The sequence below is a fragment of the Hippocampus comes genome, unplaced genomic scaffold, assembly GCF_001891065.2.
Source record: "Hippocampus comes isolate QL1 unplaced genomic scaffold, H_comes_QL1_v1.1 scaffold41, whole genome shotgun sequence".
In the NCBI taxonomy this organism is placed as follows: Eukaryota; Metazoa; Chordata; class Actinopteri; order Syngnathiformes; family Syngnathidae; genus Hippocampus; species Hippocampus comes.
In genome coordinates, this window is record NW_017805153.1 from 3829583 (window position 1) to 3849180 (window position 19598).

Here is a 19598-nt window from a genome sequence, read left to right on the forward strand (position 1 = left end):
CACAAATCCGTATGACTCATCTGTCGAAGAACTAAAGTTCAATCGGGTCACTTGTATCTCAGGGCGCCATTGTGTTTTGCTCCCATCCCACTGACATCTTTTGTGCGTTACGTCTCTTTCTGCTCCGTTGTCATATCATTCCATGTTTTTTGTTGATGTTGATTAGCTCTCTTGTTTTGTTTGGCATTTTAATTCATTCCATAATTCATGGTTTTGATTTTTTTCTTTTGTTTGTTTTCAGTTGATTTTATTGGTGGATTTGAGCCATTCCCACTCTACCATGTCAATGAGAAACCATCTCATCTCCTCCTAAAGCCCGTGTCCCTGTAAGTACGGACGTGTTGTCAGCCAGCTATATGTGTACTGTATGCGATTCCGACACGGTGAGCAGATGCATGTGAATATTCCCCTCGCTTTTAGTGCTTGCTCACATTTGTCACTTTTACGCCAAGGTTACGTCCCTTCGTCAGTGTTCCATATTCCACCACAACCACTTCCCCACCCCCACCCACATTACTCATCAATCACAACAAACGTTTTCTGATCCATATTTAAGCAGAAATGCCGAAAGAAAATGACGGTCGCTCACACAGAATGGGGAAGTTTGTTGGACTATGTGGCGCAAACGTTTCAAATAACTCTGCTTGCGCTTGTATCTTGGATGATTCATTCATCCAGGTAACTATGCGTATGGGTGCGAATATATTGTACACTCAGGTTTATAAACATTTGTCCCAATATTTATGGACCTGACTGGATGTCATAAGGAAAGGCGAACATTATTTTCGAAAGTTAATCCTTCCTTTTGTTCGTCAGACTATTTCTAATCCTACTTACTTTTAGGACCATATTCCAGGCGCATAAACTGTGGAACTGCTGGAAAATTTGGCACAGTCCAACCACCATGTACTCAGTGTGGACATTTGCATATTTTCACTGTTCATTCGTTTGAAAATAATCCCCAAACGTCACTTGTCTCCTATTTATAGTGCCTTACTTTTTGCATGGAATGCTTCTGAATCGGTGCAATGATGTTTTCATACGGGTGCTTTACCTAATTTCAGATTTGTGTCGGTCGACACCTTCCGCAGTCGTCCAATGCCGTCAAAAAGTACATACGAACAGTTTCGAGATCAGAACAAATATGTACGGTGGAGTATACAGCTGTGTTTCTAAGAAGAGATTTTGGAAATGAACATTTTTGGAAAGCGCTTACAAGGGTCTACAAAGAAAATGACCTCGTTCCACCTGCCAAGGGTGCTAACCTGCAATTCAAGAGCACAGCGTTTTCTTTCTGTTGCTAATTTGGGACTTTGTTTCCTCGCTTTGTGTCCTTTCTCTCAAGTCTCAGAGAGAACGAGTTTTTCTTTATGCGAAGGACCCCTTTGCCTAATTCCATGTGGCATTGAATTGAAATATGTTAGATTGATGACACATTGATGAGTAGTGTGTTGTTTTCACCTTTTCAACTCGTTCCCATGTTTTATTTGCAGGTCTACGTAAATAGAGGATCAATCATCCTGGAGGGAAGTGATGCCGACATTGCTTGCCACAGTTTGACCAACTGTTTGTCCCGCAATTTGGGGACATCGTGCCAGTCTTTTCCTCCCGCTCTCACTTTACTGTTTTTCAGTACTTCAAACACCGCACTCACTGGTGGGCTACATGGAAAATCCACCTTGGTTTGATTGTCTTCCTCTTTCTTAGTGTCACATGTCTGTTTTGGGGCAACTTTTGGTCAATATTTTTGTATTGTGTTCTGTGCCGAGGTGCCGTGGCCTTCCCATCAGCACAATTGTTAACAGCATTGGAATTACTTCTGAGTTAACAGCATCGGAATTACTTCTGAGTTTATCGCCGCCCAGCATTCCCAGTGTGTGGCACTGAGCTGAAGTCATTTTACATGCCATTTCTGGTGAATGGCGCTGAATGACAGTGGAATGAACAAACCATTGTGCCCCGACTGTTTCTGTCGGGCAAAGGTCTTTTGTACATATGTACACAGGCAGACCGCAAAAGGAAGCCAATCTTCAGGTCGAGCCTCAAAAATAGACAGTGTACATCATTGAATGATGGCAGGAACATGAATTTAGTTGTTTGCGAAATATCACGAATGCAAAAATCATCGCATGCAAGTTTTAAAAGTTTTATTTCTCTCGTCTTATATTTGTGATTATTTTCACCAACAGCCAAGTTGCTTTCAATGAACTGTCATGGTGTTGGTGTTTGAAAAAGCGCTGGTAGCTAATCATGGGATTGTAATGCAAACTCAAACTATTGTTAACTTAAACTTCAACAAACATTAGCAATTGAAGTACCGTCACCCAAACCACAATCACACATTTAGAATGAAAGGAACAAGCTGTGATTTAACTCCAGACTGTCAGCTTTCATTTGAGGGTACGTATTTACATCCAAATCATGGGAACGGTGTCGGAACTACAGCAGTTTGTATATATGCCTCCAACTTTTCAAGGAACCAAAAGTAATGGGACACTTTGGCTGTTGTAAATTGTTGTTGAATGTAAATACCCTCAAATTCAAGCTAACAGTCTGCAGTTTCATTTCAAATCCGTTGTGGTGACAGTTTAGAGACCAAAAAATGGCAATTGAGTCCATGTCCCAATATTTATGAACTTGACTGTATGTGTGTATCAAAATAACAATGGAACACCACCACTAGGCTGCATATTTTTCGGTTTACCTTGTTGTAACGTTTCTACAAAGGTATTTCATTCTTGAAAAGCACTTATCTTTGCCTGTGGCCAATGTGCTACAAGTCACTCAGTGGGAGACAAATCCCCTGTTGCCTTACTGCCCTCTGGCGGTTACTGCGTCCATGTGCAAGAGCAGAATGTTTTTAAGTACAGTACTTTTTGGGGGGGGGGGGTGGCGTTTTAAATTCAGATGAAATGGCAAGAGGAAATGTTTTATTCTGCGGGTTATTTTAGGGCCACTTGTTTTTATCTTTCGAGCTTGAAATGTTTCGGCGCTTTCCAAATTGAACGTGTGAAGCTTAAGGATCAAAAGAGTTGCAAACAAAGACGTTTCCTCGTTTTTGTTCTATTCACAGACCATGTTGTTTATTCTTGGCAGCTGAAAATAGCTCTACTGCTTGTCAGATTTCTCTAATATTCTCAGTGCCTGGTGGTCCCAAAATATCCCAGTCCAATGTGCCCTTTTTGACCATACAATGAACTGCATTGAGCGTGATTGGTCAAACTTCCTTTGGCCAAATGCCAATGTCTTTATTTACGTGATTTTAATCTAGTCCCGTATTTCCCAACCTCTATTGAGCAATGTCTCATAAGCAGTGAATACTGAAATAAGGATGGTCTTGTATTCATTTACTCACAAATTGAGTCGGTGTGAAATGTGGTCCTGTTGAATTAAACACAAAGCTGAAATACTCGCAGGAAGCCACGACTTATTCTGACGTAGCAAAGGCAACAGATGGATACACAAATTTACTGTACCTTATGCCAGTTAATGAAAAGTATTTTATTGTTTTACCAGCCGTTGTATGTTGCTGAGAATGATATATTTGCAATTGAGAAATCCAGACAATTGAAGCCAAATTGGACAATTCGCCATGACAAGCTGGTTGCAAATCACTGCTCTCATTTAGTGTGTATGTGTGTGTGTGTGCGCGTGCGCCCACATCTCGTTGTCAGTCAGTATTGGAAAGAAACGTTACTAAATCTCTCATCTTCCTCTTTGTGTAATATAACTTCGTAAAACTGTTCTATGTACGGAAAAGATTAATCATCCTTGTTAATATTTATGTAGAAATTGTTTTCTATTTTCTCTTCCGGTTTGTGCCCAATCCTAATGTGATTTGACTGTGTGTCCCTGTTCCATGTTTATTCCTTGTGTTCATGTAAACAAGTGTTTAATAATAAAAGAAAAGACTGAGCACTTTCACTTTCAGCAGTGTTCTGTTAACTCTTTTCTTTACAACATGTTGTATGTGCCTCCTGGTTAATGTTCCAGCAACTGAATAAGAAATCAGCAGATAAATCATTCCATTTCAGTGGGCTGCCATTTTGTCCTGTACCTATTCTGTTGACTGAAATTGCCCTCGGCCTCGCTTTTCAAACTTCACATGACCAAACCCAGAAAACAGGTGACCCGTGACGTTCACAATGCCACCCTGTGGGCATGTTGACATCAATTTCAGTTGCCAGCAGGGGACGGTATAGGACTAAGCTGCAGCCCCTTAAAATGGATATTGATATTTATCAGAATACTGTACCATGTTTATTGACTGGCGGGGCCAAGCAGAATATACTGTATTACTACAAATGTTTATCTGTCTGGAGTTACAGTTGAAGTGATAAATCTGTCAAGCCAATGTTCAAATCAATCTGCAATTCTCAGCAGCTTCAAATGTTTATTGTAGATTTCAGTTCATTTAGTTACTGCTGACAATAATGGCAACCTACGAGCGGAAAATTGGACAGCGTCGTCTCAGGACATAAAGGTCCGGACGCTGCCCCTGATGATGGCTCTGCAGATGGGGCAGTGCCGCAGACTGGCCGCGCAGTCACCGCACACCACCAGGTGACCGCACGGGATGAACACGATGGACACTAGCTTGTCCATGCACACCTTGCATGTCCGCTCCTCCTGCAACTGCCTCAGGAGCTCTTCGGGACTGGGCTCCCTTCCTGTAGAGACTGAATACAGTATGTCAGAACGTGAGTTTAAAACAAATAACCACCAAAAAAAAAAAAAGGATGGTTCAAGTTGAGTTGCATGAACGACGTTTGTGACCTTTGTCTCTCAGTGGTGATAGCGTCCTCACGTCCCCAGCATCAGGTCTTTGCCTTCTGTCAGGCTCTGATGTTATGAAGTCAGAAATACTTTAAAATGTTGTTTTTTTTCCCTCTATCTACGGGCAATACAGTGGAAGAGTGGTTTGCGCGTCTGTCACAAATCCGAGGTTCAGGGTTCCCCTTTGGATTTTGTGTTTTCCTCATGCTTGCAAGGAATTTCAACAAGTACTCTGGCTTCCTCCCACATTCCAAAAATATGCTCATTTGGGCTCATTGAAGACTGAATTGTCCATAGGTGTGAAGTGTTTGCGAATGGTTGTTTATCTGTACAGCGCTGCCTTGAAAAATGAGTAATATCATCTTTCCCAAATTGAAATGAATTGGAATGCCATTTATCAGTTCAAGCCCCTCATGCCCCCCGTTTTGTGTTTGTTAGTGAAGAAATATAGTATGGAATGATAAATTTGATAAAAACCAAGTGAGGGCATAATTACATAGAATGTCAAGTGTGAAAGAGTTTGTGCTCTATGGTGTCGTGCAATCCAAATCATTGTGCTTCTCCTTTTGGTGCTCGCACCTTGGCCACTGGGAAGTGGTGTAATGCATGCATGCACGAAGAAGAATATTATTTCTTCCATCCTTACTGTAAGTGATACTGGAAGATGAAATCTTTGTCATTTTTCATCGAAGATAAAGATTGTGTATGTGTTGTGTCATTTGTGTTCCAACTATTTGTTGCCAGTAAAACCTCGACAGTTGTTGCTAACCGTTAGCATGGCTCTAGTGCAGAGGTAGGGAACTCCGGTTCTTCGAGAGCCATATCCTGCCTGTTTTAGAGCTCTCACCACTCCAAAACACCTGGTTCAATTGATCATGATCGATTGAGGCTTCTACAGAGCTGATCGTTTGAATCAGGTGCGTTGGAGGAAAGAGGGATCGAAAACAGGCAGGATAGGGCTCTCGAACCGGAGTTCTCTTCCCCTGCTCGATAGTGTTTTGTAGTTTGTTAGCACTGAGCTAATCGGGCTTTCTTCAGGCAAAGCGTGATTGTTATAAATAAACAAGGAGCAACTGCCTACACTTGATGTTTGTTTCATTTGACAGTAAACTTCAACTGGAATGGCATTAAACAGCTTGAAGTCTCATTTTTTGATGCTTATTGTGAAATTAATCTAATTGAGTTCACTGCCACCATACAGCGCTCCAAAGCAAAAAAAAAAAAAAAGTCTCGTATATTTTAAAACTCTTAAGTCAAGGCACCACTGTGCTTGTGCCATGTGATGGCTGGTGACCAATTCAGGGTGTGACCCACCTCTGCCCCAAAGCCAGCTGGGATAGGCTGCAGCAGGCCGCCACCATAATGAGGCTATAGAACAGGCATGTCCAGCTGCGGTCCTCGAGGGCTGCTCTCCTGCATGTTTTATATGTCTCCCTACTCCGACAAACCTCATTCGCATGATCAGCTCATCAGCAAGCCCTGAAGAAGAAGCCTGCTGGCAATCATTTGAATCAGGTGTGTTGGAGGAGGGAGACATCTAAAACAGGTTCGATCTCGGCTCTCAAGGACAGGACTTGGGCACCCCGGCGTTTCCTAATGGCATACACTGAATCTACTACAAAGTTAAAAAAATAATCATTTTGAACAGGTTCGGTTCCAGTAATTGAGACCTCAGTATCGTCCACATAGGGTATTATTTCGAGCGTATTATAAGAGGTCAAGACCCAACAGTAATGCACATTGTGCAAGAGATGTGTATGATTGGCATTCATGACATTGTTGGCGAAGGAGTCCAAACGTGATGAAACACTGGCAGTCATATATCAACTTCCGCACTAGTTGTCACTCTAAATCAGGCTTTCATCCACAGTCACTCATAATTGAGCCAGTTCAGGACAAGCGCTTCGAAAAATGGATGGATCATGTTTTCAGTCACAGCGGCTGGAGTTTATTTCCCCGTTGAGGACGAGAGGTGGAGCACACTGCCGAACTCTTAGGCACTGGACAAACACGTCAAGACGGACAACCATTCACACCTACGGTGGGAGGAAGTCTGTGGAGAACATGTTGCTGTGACAACAATGCCTAATAACCACTCATCCACTGAAGTTGTCGACAGCCATGCATTTCTCATCACCAATGTTGGATGCCAAATTATTGTTGCGCAGAATACTCTCCTGAAAACGTTATTTGTAATAAATCAGTGATTCTCAAGGTGTAGTGTTGTACCTCTCGTGTTATGTCAAAAGAATCACTGCCCAGATACAGTCCTGTTGTATTTCATTCGCATTTAATCTTGATTGTTTTCTTTTACGTGCAATACATTTGAAATGAAACATTACTAGTCCCCCACCCCCAACACACCCTCCCCTCCATATTCAAGCAGTGTTCAAACTGCATTTTGTTACATTGGCGTTCAATAATATACAGGCATTAAACCTCTGCCTTGTTTTAATAGTGGTAAAAATGTTGGTTGATTGTATTATTTTTTTCTTGTAATATTTTGACTTTATTCCTGTAAAATTATATCAATCACAATCTTACAACTTTATGTTCCAGAAAATGAATTTGATTCATTTTCAAAATACTACAACTTTATCACCTGAAAATTTGAGGTTTTAATTTACCATAAAATTAAACTTTGTCCCTGTAAAATTAACAAAAGTTTTGCCTCTAATTTTTTTTAATTTCTGTAAAGTTGCTTGATTTTTCCTCAAATATTTTGACTGTAATCTCATAAATAACAAATGTTTTTCAATCATTATATTGTTGAATTTCTTTTCCCTCATCTTGCAGTCTTTCCATATTTCTTATAGTATTCTGTCTTCAGTCTCTTGGGCAGCAATGCAGGTTTTGGTTGGTACTTAGTTTAAAACGTTTCAAAACCACAGTATTAAATATGGTTAATACTACTTTTTGGACCAGTTAAATGACATTGGATGTTTTCCTCAATGTACATGAGCCCAGTGGTTGGGAATCACTGTTTTCGCCTCCCAGACGTTACCTGTGCTCTGCGGCCTTCTCTGTCGGTCCTCCTCCTCTGCTTGCAGCACATCACTGACTAGGCTCGACACATGTGAGTAGTGTTGGCCTGTCAAAAGGTACTTGGTCTGGACCAGACTCTCCACCAGGCTGGCTTCAAAGCCCATCTGGAGCACCGTCTGCACCACCGGCGAGAGCATGATTGACGACGCGGCCAAACCGCTGACCACATCTGAAATGTGACAGATACCAGGCAGATTTCAGCCAACATTGATGAAACTTTGAGGTACAATCAGGTCCATAAATATTGGGACATGGACACAATTGTATTCATTTTGACTCTAAACATCACCAAAATTGATTTGAAATGAAACCAATGTTATCTGAATATCTGCTTCAACGACAGACTTCCAGCTTTCATTTGAGGGTACAGTATTTACATCCAAATCAGGTCAACGGTGTAGGAAAATTACAACGGTTTGTTTACGTGCCTCCCACTTTTGAAGGGAGCAAAATGAACATGGCGGAAGGAATTGGTTAACATTCATCACATTCTCACAAATTCAGCACTCTAGCGAAAGTGAAAAGATCTAAAAATGGCCGCCGTCATAAGTCACGATAAATAGATTGATAGATACATAATCACTACGCATTTACGCTGCTTGACATCAACAGTTAAATCGGTGCATGTGTATTCTTAGCTTTATACAAGTCACAAAGCTAGAGTAAAGTTTAAAATGTCACATCATGTTTCTTAATATACTTGGAAGGTCACATTTGTGATCACTTCTTGGGAAATGCAGTGTCTCATGGGACTTTTCATATTCAGTACTGTATATATTTTGAAATGCAGTAGAATTGTTTGACATGTTTGACAGGTATAATTCTAATTACAGCAAATGGCTCAAGTAATTTAAACTTTTTTTTCCAGTCGGCTTAAAGTTATTGTTGTTTTTTTCCCCGTCCTATTATACGATCCAAAGTGGCGCCAGGCTGTGATCCAAATTTTGGAGACAACTTTATTGTCAAATGTGCTGTATGTGTAAATGATTGATTCAACAAATCATTCAGTCTTTCATTTAAGCAAAGAAAACGGAGCAAGCACATAGTCTTTGCTGGCACCACATACACACATGATGATTGGCATGTAAAAAGCAAAACTGCAAATATCTGCCCTTGTTTTCGCTGAATGCATTTCATACCATTTCTGGAGCCAATTTCTCCGCCTGTGGATGTCTGTGAGCCACCCTGGGGAGTTGAATAGGTTTACAATTGAATAAATGACCATTAATCACCATTCTATCATGGTGCCAAGTAAGTGATTAATAATGAAGATAATGATGAGCACAGCATTCCAAATCGGAAGTGATAAGAACCTCACCACAGTGTCGCCCAGGTGGAAATGAGCATCCTGGATGTTGCTAATATATTCCTGTCCTCTTGACTGGATTAAAAATTCACAACTAAAAAAGACCACAACAATCTGCTTTGACTTGCTGTGAATGCACAAAATGCATTTTGTGCATTAGGTAGATGAAGCGTTCAGATGACGCTGTCGTAGCTGCACACGTCATTACCGTGGAAACCACTTAGCGTGTTCCTGCCAGGGGTCGTCTCCTGGCTCCCAGTTCCTTAGCCCCCCGTCACAGTAGAAGCACTTGACGTTGTCGCCATGACCTGACCGCAAAGACAAGGGAGATAAGATTTGAGGAACAAAACACAGTTTGCCGAGTATGCACTTAAGACCGACATTATTCATTCCCAAAACATGCATGGCTGCTTCATTGAAGACTCTATTGGTGTGAATGTTTGTTTGTCTGTTCCAGTGATTCTCAAAGTGTGCTACTAGTTTCGCTAATGGCAGGCCCACACAGGCTTCCTCTAGTAGTAGTGGCGCACAAAGGCGTCCTTAGAATTTCAGTAACCCCTCATTTATCGTGAGAGTTATGTTCCAGACCACCCCTGCGATAGACAAAGTACACAAATGTTTTTGTTGTGGAAGACCAACATATATGCATGTGAGATGCAGGTATTATTTTTGTTCACTAGGTCTCATCATCATCATCATCATCATATTCTCCCTTGTGATATCTATGATGTTGAATATTTGCATGTGCCTTTCAACGGTGGGCTTGGCCTGTTGAGAGCAATATGAATGGGCTAATGCTACACACTGCGAAGTCGGACTTTTCCGACTACGAACAGCGCACTAGAAAGCCGCTTTGAACTGGGAGGTCCGAGTTGCAAAGTTGGGGAATAAAAAGGACGCCCAGTTCACCAACTGACTTCAATGTGTCAATGTGATGTCACTCAACACAGACCGTGAATGGCAAAACATAATTTGCAAGATTTTATATATATATATATAAGTACACTGACTTCCCCGTGGCGTTTTTGCATTATTTTCTGTCTCCGTGGCGAAAACGCCACCATGTGTGGTATACAGTTGTACCAATAAGTCTGTGAGAATCGCTACATCCACATTTAATTGGTACGAATGCGATTTAAAATTTTCTCTGATAAGGTATATTTCTAAGTGCTGCTCAAAGATTTGTCTGCATGATGTTGAAAGGCCATCAGGAAAAATTTGCTCTGAAATGTAACCCAAACCAATGTGAGTCACGATTCCCGATGCTGACATAACATACTCGTAATGGTCAATGCAAACAGTGAAGTTGTTTCTTTGAGAGGCTCTCATGACTCCTTTAAGGGATCCTGGCTTAAAACATGCACTGAGAACAGTGGTTTCAGCAAAATACTAACAGAAGTTGTCAGTAAAAGTGGCAACATAAGATGGCAGCCCTCTGACTTCAGGCGCAAGCCGACAAGTCATTACTACATACATCTTTGATTGAGAGATGTGGAAGTGAGAAAAAGAGGATGTGCAGTTGGCCAGCTGTTAACTGGCTTTGTCATTAGCAACAGTAGGTGTAGTGTCACGCGTCATTTTAGGACATCGGTAGCTCAGCTAAAAATGTGCTTGCGTTTACTGTACTGTGTATTTTGTTAATATTTGCACAATGAAGCGAGTTTTCATCGTCCCTCTAACCTAACCACTTGAGATGGATTACAGTTTCTATATTCCAATTGCTAGGAATGCTTACTTTATCATAGACGTACAGTTTGTTGACTTAAGCCAGTTGTACTTAGCGATCGTCACATTGCACTTTAATCACTTTTATTAAATGTGAAGTGATCGCAGACTTTGGACATTCTCCGTCTTTTAGACACTCTTATATGCTAAGTAAATACATGTTCATAGTCTGGTAAACGAATGAAATATTTATAGTGCTTTTTATAGATGTTTAAGAAACGAATAATTTCATGACATGTTCACAGTAATCCAGTTATTTTCGTCAACAATTTAAAGGAATTAATATTGAGCATATTTTAATGCCGCTCGAGCTGAAGGTATAAAGGCTTTGTGAAGCATCAATAAAAGATTTTGAGCGCCCTTCAGATGGGGATGCTACAATTGGTGAACCCTGATCTGTTGCTGATATAAATTAGTATTGTTTGGTCTTGGTGTGGAGACCTGGGTGGTAATCTCCCAAAATGTGCAGCCGAGTGTCCCCGCTGCTTTAGCAGCCCCAGTTTAGTCCAGGATGTTCTCTTCACAACATCCTGACTCAGCAGGACAATTATCAACTGTCACAATGAGAGGTCACTCTAGCAGCGACGCGGTCAAAGCTAAATATCTGACCCAGAATGTGCATATGCAAACGTTGCTGAGAGGAGAATATAGTAGGGAAAGAGATGATGGAAAATCAGCACCTGTGTAGAAAAATCCAGCTCTGGCGAGAACATCTGGCTGGACTGTGGCCTCCGTGGGCCAGTTGTGGAAAGTCGTGAGCCGGGAATCCTCTGCCTCCATCTCGGGGTAGACCGCTTGCCCCGTCGCGCCCTGGTCGTCCATCGTCATCCTTTGAAGTTGGCTCAGCAGCTGGCCGTCCACAGAGTCGGGCAATCCGTTCAACAGCGGAATGTTTCCCACGGCGCGGCCCAGAATGAAGCTGCAAGTGGGGAAATGCCGCTTGTGTTCGGCGGCCGGGCTGTCTCCTTGCACCCAACATCTTAGGATGCCGCCGCAGCAGAAACACTGGACTTTATCTCCTGGTCCTAAAAAGAAGAATCCCGCCTTGGCCAGGTCCCCACAGGTAACGGGAGCATCTGGCGGCCAGCTGCGAAATGTTCGAAGCCTCTCGCCTTCTCGCCGCATCTGAGGCTCTTCGAGGATGTACAGCATCGTGCTTGTGTCATCTGTCATCGTGGAGCGGAAGGGGATTCCTGTCCGTGTTTGTGCTGTGCCCCACATCCCTTCTGCGGTCCATAGTGGAGTGTAAATTCAAAGCAAGTGAAACACAGCAGTTGAAATATGATGTTCTGTGGGGGGCTGCATGCTTGCCTATGGGAACCTGCATTCTGGAAGACAAAAAAAACAAACAAACAAAGCTGGAATGTTTTCTCATTGGTAGCTCACTGAATGACTGGCAAAACATGCCACGTGGCTCCGCCTCTAAAGACAAATCATGCCAAACATTTCAGAAAACATACTTTCACACTTAGGACAGTGGTTCTCAAACTTTTGGCACGAAGAACAACCCCACAAAACTCCTTGGCTCTGTAATTACCGCTATAATTACCAACAATAAAACACGGGAACGCCGTAGGCCTAAATATTTATTGAAAACAAGATCGTAATTGCATTCCTAAAGTTGTAATATTACGTGAAAAAAGACATCGTTTTCCAAGAATGAAATCCAGATACGGATTGGTTTGGGGGAAAAAAATGAGACAGGAATATGGTTAACATATTACAAGATAAATATCAACAATTATCTGAGATTAAAGACAAAATACCACAATATCAAAACATATGACAAGGAGAAAAAAACTCGTAATGAAACAAACCAGTTGTTATTTTACATGAAAACATTTGATAATTTGAGAGTAATTTAAAACATAAAAAGTGTATTTTTTTTAAATATTATTGGCATATATATATATATATATATATATATATATATATATATATACTAAATGTTTCAAGCAAAAACAACAAATCTTACAAAATAATTTTGTAAATTTTGCAGGGGGGCCTCTAAATTCCAAGACAATAAAGTTTCTCTCTCTCTCTCTCTCTCTCTCTCTCTCTCTCTCTCTCTCTCCATGAAATGTTGAATTACAAATTTAAAAAGATTGTTTTAATATGCAATGTTTGAATATGCAAGACTGTTTAAACATTGTCATAAGTGATCACTGACAGTAAAGATTTAAAACCAATAAAGTGAATAACACAAGAAATTAAATATGGAAACAATCTGATAAATATTCAAATGAAATACTTGATGAAACATGTATTTTTTTCATTCAATTTAGTTTTGGTTCTCGTCGCTGATGGTGTAGTGGTACTCTCGCTTGATTTGGGAGTGGGCACGAGGGATCGGTTCCTACTCAGTGATGGTATGAATGTGGGTGTGAATGTTTGTTCCTCTCTGAATGTGCCCTGCAACTGACTGGCTCCCAGTTCAGGTTGTAGCCTGCCTTCCGTCCACAGTCATCTGGGATAGGCTCCAGAGGAAAAAAAAACTCGACTCTTTTCAGGATAAGCGGTGTTGAAAAGGGATGGATTTTTGTCTCTTAATTCTCTGTCATTTCGATCTTCGACAAAACAAATTGGAATAAATCATCCAAGTATCACTGCTGTCCCCTGCTGGTGACTATGAGTGACTGCTGTAACACGCTTCATTTGCTGTGAAATTGAGTGCAGACTCCAACATGGGTTGGATGAGTTCATCTTTTCCCCCCTCAAGTTTCATTCATTTTCTGAACCGCTTTATCCTCATAAGGGAGGGTGCTGGAGCCTATACCAGCTGTCTTCGGGCAGTAGGCGGGGGACACCCTGAACCGGTTGCCAGCCAATCGCAGGGCACACACAAACAAACAACCATTCACGCTCACAATCACACCTAAGGACAATTTGGAGTGTTCAATCAGCCTGCCATGCATGTTTTTGGAATGTGGGAGGAAACCGGAGGACCCGGAGAACACCCACGCAAGCACAGGGAGAACATGCAAACTCCACACAGTAAGGCCGCAGCTGGAATTGAACCTCTGCACTGTGAAGTCGACGTGCTCACCACTCGACTGCCGGGCCGCCCCGCCCCCTCAAATTTGTCAATTAAAATGGATGTATTAATATTCGTTTGATTTCATTCTCCCATCTCATTGAATAATTCCTTGATTCATTTATTGTTAATGTATGTATGATGATGTAATCAAATAATGGTATTTGCATATTTAAACATTTTTAATTCTGTAATCATGGTTGATTAATGATAATTAGATTGCTGGAATTATAAATAACTGAACAAAAAGAATTAATCATGTTATTAGAATTACTAAAACACTTTGACCTAAGGGCGGCCCTCACAGTGCAGAGGTGCTCCTGTGTGGAGTTTGCATGGTCTCCCCGTGCCTGTGTGGGATTTCTCCGGGTACTCCGGTTTCCTCCCACATTCCAACAAACATGCATGGCAGGCTGATTGAACACTCTAAATTGTCCGTAAGTGTGAGTGTGAGCGCGGATGGTTGTTCGTCTTTGTGTGCCCTGCGATTGGCACCCAGTTCAGGGTGTCCCCCGCCAACTACCCAAAGACCGCTAGGATAGGCTCCAGCACGCCCCACGACCCTTGTGAGGATAAAGCGGATCAGAAAATGGATGGATGGATGGATGGACTTTGACCTAATTACCTATTTCCCGATGGGGAATCCCAACACCATGCTCACTTTCATCGGGACATAAAATATTTTCAAATGGGCACAAAACCAAATTATTATTATTATTATTATTATTTGCATTATCCCTTGCTCTTGTTCTCTTTCATTACGATATATGTGGTTAAATGTGATTGTATATATTTTTCCCTAATCAGTTGAAAAAAATCTAGGGCTATAAATGCGGTGAAATCGAGGGTGTATTTATGTCTTAACGCTATCTCGATATCATGGATTTCACTTATTGCGGGGGTGGTATGGAACGTCGCCCCGCGATGAAGGGGAAACGTTCGCCCCCAGCGCGGATGACGGGAAGTGCAGCCGTGACAACGGCTCGTCGGCTTCCAAGGCCGGATGGACTGGAGCAGCCATTGGGGAAGTCTTGTACTGCACTGAGTTTTAACGTATAACACAGGGGCTGTCTCTCTCTCCCTGAATAAAATCGTCAAAAGTTTGAAAATTAAAAAGAAAAAAATCGACGAGGAAAGACCTCTCCACGGCAGGAGATCCCCAGAGTGACTCATTACCGGAACTTGAAAACTCCCAGAAGGACTTCTTTTGGAGGGTGGCAAGCGTGCAAGTCGGGAAAGGCGCACAGCGGAAAAGCAGCACCACAGCTGAGCTACTAGCGCGGCGCTAAGCGGCACTGCTAGCAGGCAGCAAGAAGTGCCAAGTACCGCCTGGCAGCTGCCAACTCGCTTCCCCACATCACGGAGCTTGAAATCCAGTCAGCGGGCCGGGCTCTGAGAGAATCCAGGGACTTGCTTCATGAATTATGTCTGCCACAAGCATTGACCCTCAGGTAGGACACGCCAAATCGCCTCGCCTGTGGAGAGCTGGACAGCTAGCCGCTTGCTAACCTTAGCGCCCGACCGACGGGGCTGTTGTGGCTGCCTGCTCCTCGGAAGCGCTGGGCATCACGAGCAAGTTGGAAGCGTTCAAGCAACATAAATCCAATGAGAAATTGTGTCGCCGACGAGAAATAGCTTAGCTGTACACGATAACACCAATGATACATGCACGTTTCCGTGCTAATTAATAAAAGTGCCGACGGATCACATCAGTATGCCACCAACGCGATCGCCAGTGACTTCCCTAAACGCTAAAGCTAACCAGTAGAACGTCGCTAAATCGAAGCGTTTCAGTCATGATGTAGAACAGTGCTACTCAAACTTTGGACACCAAGAAGCACCCCCAAAAACATACTTAGCTCGCCGACTACCACAAAAATAGCCAACATTAAAATACAGGAGCTGAGTAGGCCTAAATATTGATCAAAAACGAGACAGCAGTGTATTCCCAAGCGTGTACTTGTACAAGAAAAAAATCCGTCATTTTTCGTGAATAAACCAAAAACTCAAAAGTGTTTACACGTGTACATCGAAGACTATAGATGGAATAATACTACAAGAAATCTAAAAAAAAAATTACCATGAGTAAAAATAACTCGCAACGAATCAACAATGAAGTCATAATCTTATATGAAAAACATTAGAATAAGGTTGAAATATAAGAAAACGAACAAATAATTTGACAGGAATCAAGTCAAAATGTTTTCTTGACACTCTACACACGTACATTGCGATTGCAAGCAGCTACATCTCCAGTACAAACATGCAAACATTTATGTAGGCTGAGGCAGGGGAATTAAGGGAAAAAGAATCATCACGTTTCATTTGATTGAAGAGGAAATCATGATTAATACACGAGTGTTCATTGATTTAAAGTAAATTAATAAGTAAAATAAAATCTTCCAATAATTGCAATTAAAAAATACACATAAACACCACTGTGTCGAGGCAATGTGGTACAGTTTGCCGACAAGAAAGTGTTGTCATCCATGTTTACCTTGAGGCTGGGGTCTTAAACTCAACTTTTGTGGGGGCCACCCACCAGAGATCGAGTCTGGGTGTGTCTGGGCCGCATTAAATATACCACAAAAGGGGTTTTAAGATTTCCAAAAAGGTACAGCGAATCCAATCTTCTCAATCTTTATTAATAACAGTTCAGGACATTAATAGTTCTTCATAACTTGAATAAGATTGGTGACCCTGTCCACTCTTTCATCGCCCTGCTACTTAGCATGCTCCAAAGCATTTCTACTTGAGTAATGGCGGCTGATTTCTGGAGCACTCCAACTCTCTCTGTGTATTCAAGATACAGAATGTCGCAGTACCCTTGTCATCAATAACGACAAAAAAACATTCAGTCTCCTGTTTTACTTGAAATTGATTGTCCTCATCGCCAACCTTTCTTTTCAGTGAAGTGTTTTTTGTTTTTTTTACGGCAGGTTTAGGGAAAAAAAACGCAACTCTTTTGGGAGTGGGTGACAGAATATCATTTCCTTTCACTTCGTGTCACTTCAGAATCACGTTTTGTCAAAAGCTGTCTTGAGCCTGAGCAATGGCAGCCCAAAAGTGATTTTAAAAAATGATGCTCAGTGCAACGACATGGCAAAAAAAAGCACGGGCCGCAAAAGATCATCCTGCAGGCTGCAAATGACCCCCGAATTGCAAGTTTGAGACCCTTGCCTTAAAATATCTCCACATGGCTGACGTTGCACCTACCCGGAAGGTATTGTATAAGGTTGATTACGTGGTATCAGTGTCACAGTACCTGAGCTTTTATATACAAGTACTTTTACAGATATACTGTATTGACATTGGTGCTGATTCTGATTTCAGTGTCAGTGCAACTTTGATCTGTATAGACAGTAGGGTGGTCCACATTTTCATGGCAAAAAAAAAAGTTTGTCGGATTCGTCGGGCCGGGTCGGAATTCTTGTCGATACTATGGTACAAGGTTCTGTGCAAAATTTCATTCCGATCTGATGATATTTTCCCGTCCCGCAAAGCGGCCAAAGTTTCCACCATAACAACTGGTCTCAATAGGGTGAACATGTGTATTTTAACCGTGTATTTTGCCATGCGTGACACTGGCTGGGCTGAATGTTGCCCGAACGATCACCTCCTGACTAACTAACCATTCCATCGCTGCTCTCAGCAGCCGGAGACAAACTCAAACGCACGCCTAACACACAACGGTCACCTACTGGCGAGCTAATATCTTTCAATTGAAGTCGAGAATCGCCGGAATTCTTCCTGGACGCTGAGCTGAGGACGCTTTTCGACATCGAAAAAAAAAAAAAAAAAAAGAGCACGAGGATCGGCAGTTCCTGCTGGGCCAGGAGAAGCGTTGCGTATTGCGTTAGTCGTGGCTGTGCCTGCGTTCAGCATGGCCGCTGCAACTGCAAGACGCTCACGCTCAGCCACCGAAGTGTCGTGGAGCGACACCGGGCGTTGCACCCGTGCGCGAAGTAGGCATGGGATGGCACGCACGGCGGATTTCGTTTTTTTTGCGGTCTAACAGTGTCACTAGTGTTGATGGACATTATAGACAGATGGACAGATAGACAGATGGACCAGTTAACATGGACCAACAATCTCACCAGTGTTGAAGGATAACCACGGTTGCCTTTTTTGCAATACATGCGTTCCTGTCTTCCGTCTTTGAATTATTGCAAGTGCGAACTGAGCAAAACAAAATCCTTACTGTACGGGAGAAACCGTACTACCATTCAGCCCCGTAACATTCTTTCCATAGGGGAAACTTTGGTCGCTCTGCGGGACGGGATAAAATTATCCGATCGGAATAAAATTTTGCACACATCCTTGTGTCATAGTATCGACAAGATTTCCGACCCGGCCCGACGAATCCGACAAACTTTTCCAAAATGGACCACCCTAATTGACAGTTTAGTATTTCCCAACCTTTGTTAAGCCAAGGCACACATTTTACATGACAAACATCATACGGCACACCACCAAAGAAAATGTTGCAGCAAATACTGGATACAGCTTGAAATAATGACATTCTCTAAATTTGTCAAGAATTGACATGGTGTGAAATCTGAGGCCGTTTGGTTTGGACTCAAAATTATTTATAGTTAGAAGAACATTTTCTTGTTCTGCCTGTCACTATGCATTGCTGCAATATTAAGCCGTATCATACTTTGGATTGTTTCCAACAGCACACCTGATGCTCTTAAAACTGTACACCCATATGCCGTGGCACAGTAGTTGGGAACCACCGGTATAGTTAAAGGGTATAATCAAACACTGCATAAAGATAACTTTTCTACTTTTTCTCCCCCCACCCCTCCTGTTCTCATGTGACTCCAGCGATCAAAGGGACAAGCTTCTAAAGGTGAGCTGTTTCGTCTTCATTTTAGAACATGTAGCTGTATGCTGCATGTAAAGCAAATTGTATTGTACATAAACGAGTACAGCCCAATGGATTTGTGGAAAAAAAAGAAGAAAAATGGAGTTCCTGTTTAAAATAAATAAAATCTACCAAAAAAAAAAAAAAAAAATCATAATAATCCATGAGAGTAGAACGCAATCACAGGAGAGTCTGTTTATCGTAAAAATTCTGAAAATTGTTCTTATGTCCACTGAGCAACAAAAAAAGAAGCTTACCTCTCTGTCCTGTTTGAACAAAGGGTAGACATAATCTTACAGGATATGCGCTGTATAAGATATCCCTGGAGGCCAAATAAATACCATTCCAAATATCTGGTCAGACAACCAATTTTCAATGAATGCAATTAAGTCCAAGGAATTAAAATATCGACAACATATGTGGGGGGCGAGGGGCGTGGGCGGTTGCAGACGGATGTTTTTTTAATGATGCCACCTCTATCACAAATGGATTCTTTTATAAAAAAACATCAAAAAATTTCATTGACAGATGGGTGAGGGGCGTTGCAGACTGGGGTTCTTTGCAGTGATGTGTTCCTCGAGCCGGTCCTTGGCCTCGAGGACCGGCTCGAGGACCGAAGGTCAGTCCTTGGTCCTTGGCCTTGGCCTCGGGAGTCAAGTCCTTGGCCTTGGCCTTGGCCTTGGGAGGCAAGTCCTTGGCCTTGGCCTTGGCCTCGGGTTGCCGGTCCTCGGACACAATGAGGGATTAGAGCCTCGAATCCCTTGTCCACAGGTATAAAGAGGGTCCGAGGACCGCAAAAATCACGAAGGAATCAAATAAATTCCATCCAGGGAAACCAATAT

General features: G+C 42.2%; 3 protein-coding genes across 4 annotated transcripts in view; 2 read left to right on the forward strand and 1 right to left on the reverse strand.

The window, feature by feature from the left end:
• Positions 1–3915, forward strand: part of nkain4 (sodium/potassium transporting ATPase interacting 4) — a 53969-nt gene extending 50054 nt beyond the window's left edge. Inside the window, exons 6-7 of the mRNA XM_019868508.1 lie at positions 242–326; positions 1494–3915. Of these exons, the coding sequence (XP_019724067.1) occupies positions 242–326; positions 1494–1503 (95 nt within the window). The 3' untranslated portion in view covers positions 1504–3915. The remainder of the gene's footprint in view (positions 1–241; positions 327–1493) is intronic.
• Positions 3916–4042: 127 nt separating this feature from the next.
• birc7 (baculoviral IAP repeat containing 7) lies at positions 4043–12226 on the reverse strand. Its single transcript, XM_019868507.1, has 7 exons — positions 11533–12226; positions 9336–9435; positions 9140–9221; positions 8961–9006; positions 7781–7990; positions 4777–4842; positions 4043–4679 (listed from the first exon to the last, which is right to left on the reverse strand). The coding sequence occupies exons 1-7, from the start codon at positions 12071–12073 to the stop codon at positions 4471–4473; spliced, it is 1254 nt and encodes a 417-aa protein (XP_019724066.1). The 5' UTR covers positions 12074–12226; the 3' UTR covers positions 4043–4470.
• Positions 12227–14719: 2493 nt separating this feature from the next.
• The window catches only part of LOC109514995 (YTH domain-containing family protein 1-like), a 14651-nt gene continuing 9772 nt past the window's right edge, over positions 14720–19598 (forward strand). Inside the window, exons 1-2 of one of the 2 annotated variants that reach the window (XM_019868505.1) lie at positions 14720–15337; positions 18717–18741. In XM_019868505.1, the coding sequence (XP_019724064.1) occupies positions 15311–15337; positions 18717–18741 (52 nt within the window). In that variant the 5' untranslated portion in view covers positions 14720–15310. The other variant, XM_019868506.1, reaches the window with a different exon arrangement.

What these genes read in the sequence shown, in the direction of transcription:
- birc7 (XM_019868507.1), bottom strand. Translation starts at nt 12,073, where the DNA reads ATGTGGGGCACAGCACAAACACGGACAGGAATCCCCTTCCGCTCCACG. An exon ending in CACGCTAAGTGGTTTCCACG is followed by an intron (nt 9,222 to 9,335) that starts GTAATGACGTGT and finishes GGTCTTTTTTAG; the next exon opens with TTGTGAATTTTTAATCCAGT. An exon ending in AGAAATTGGCTCCAGAAATG is followed by an intron (nt 7,991 to 8,960) that starts GTATGAAATGCA and finishes GTCACATTTCAG; the next exon opens with ATGTGGTCAGCGGTTTGGCC.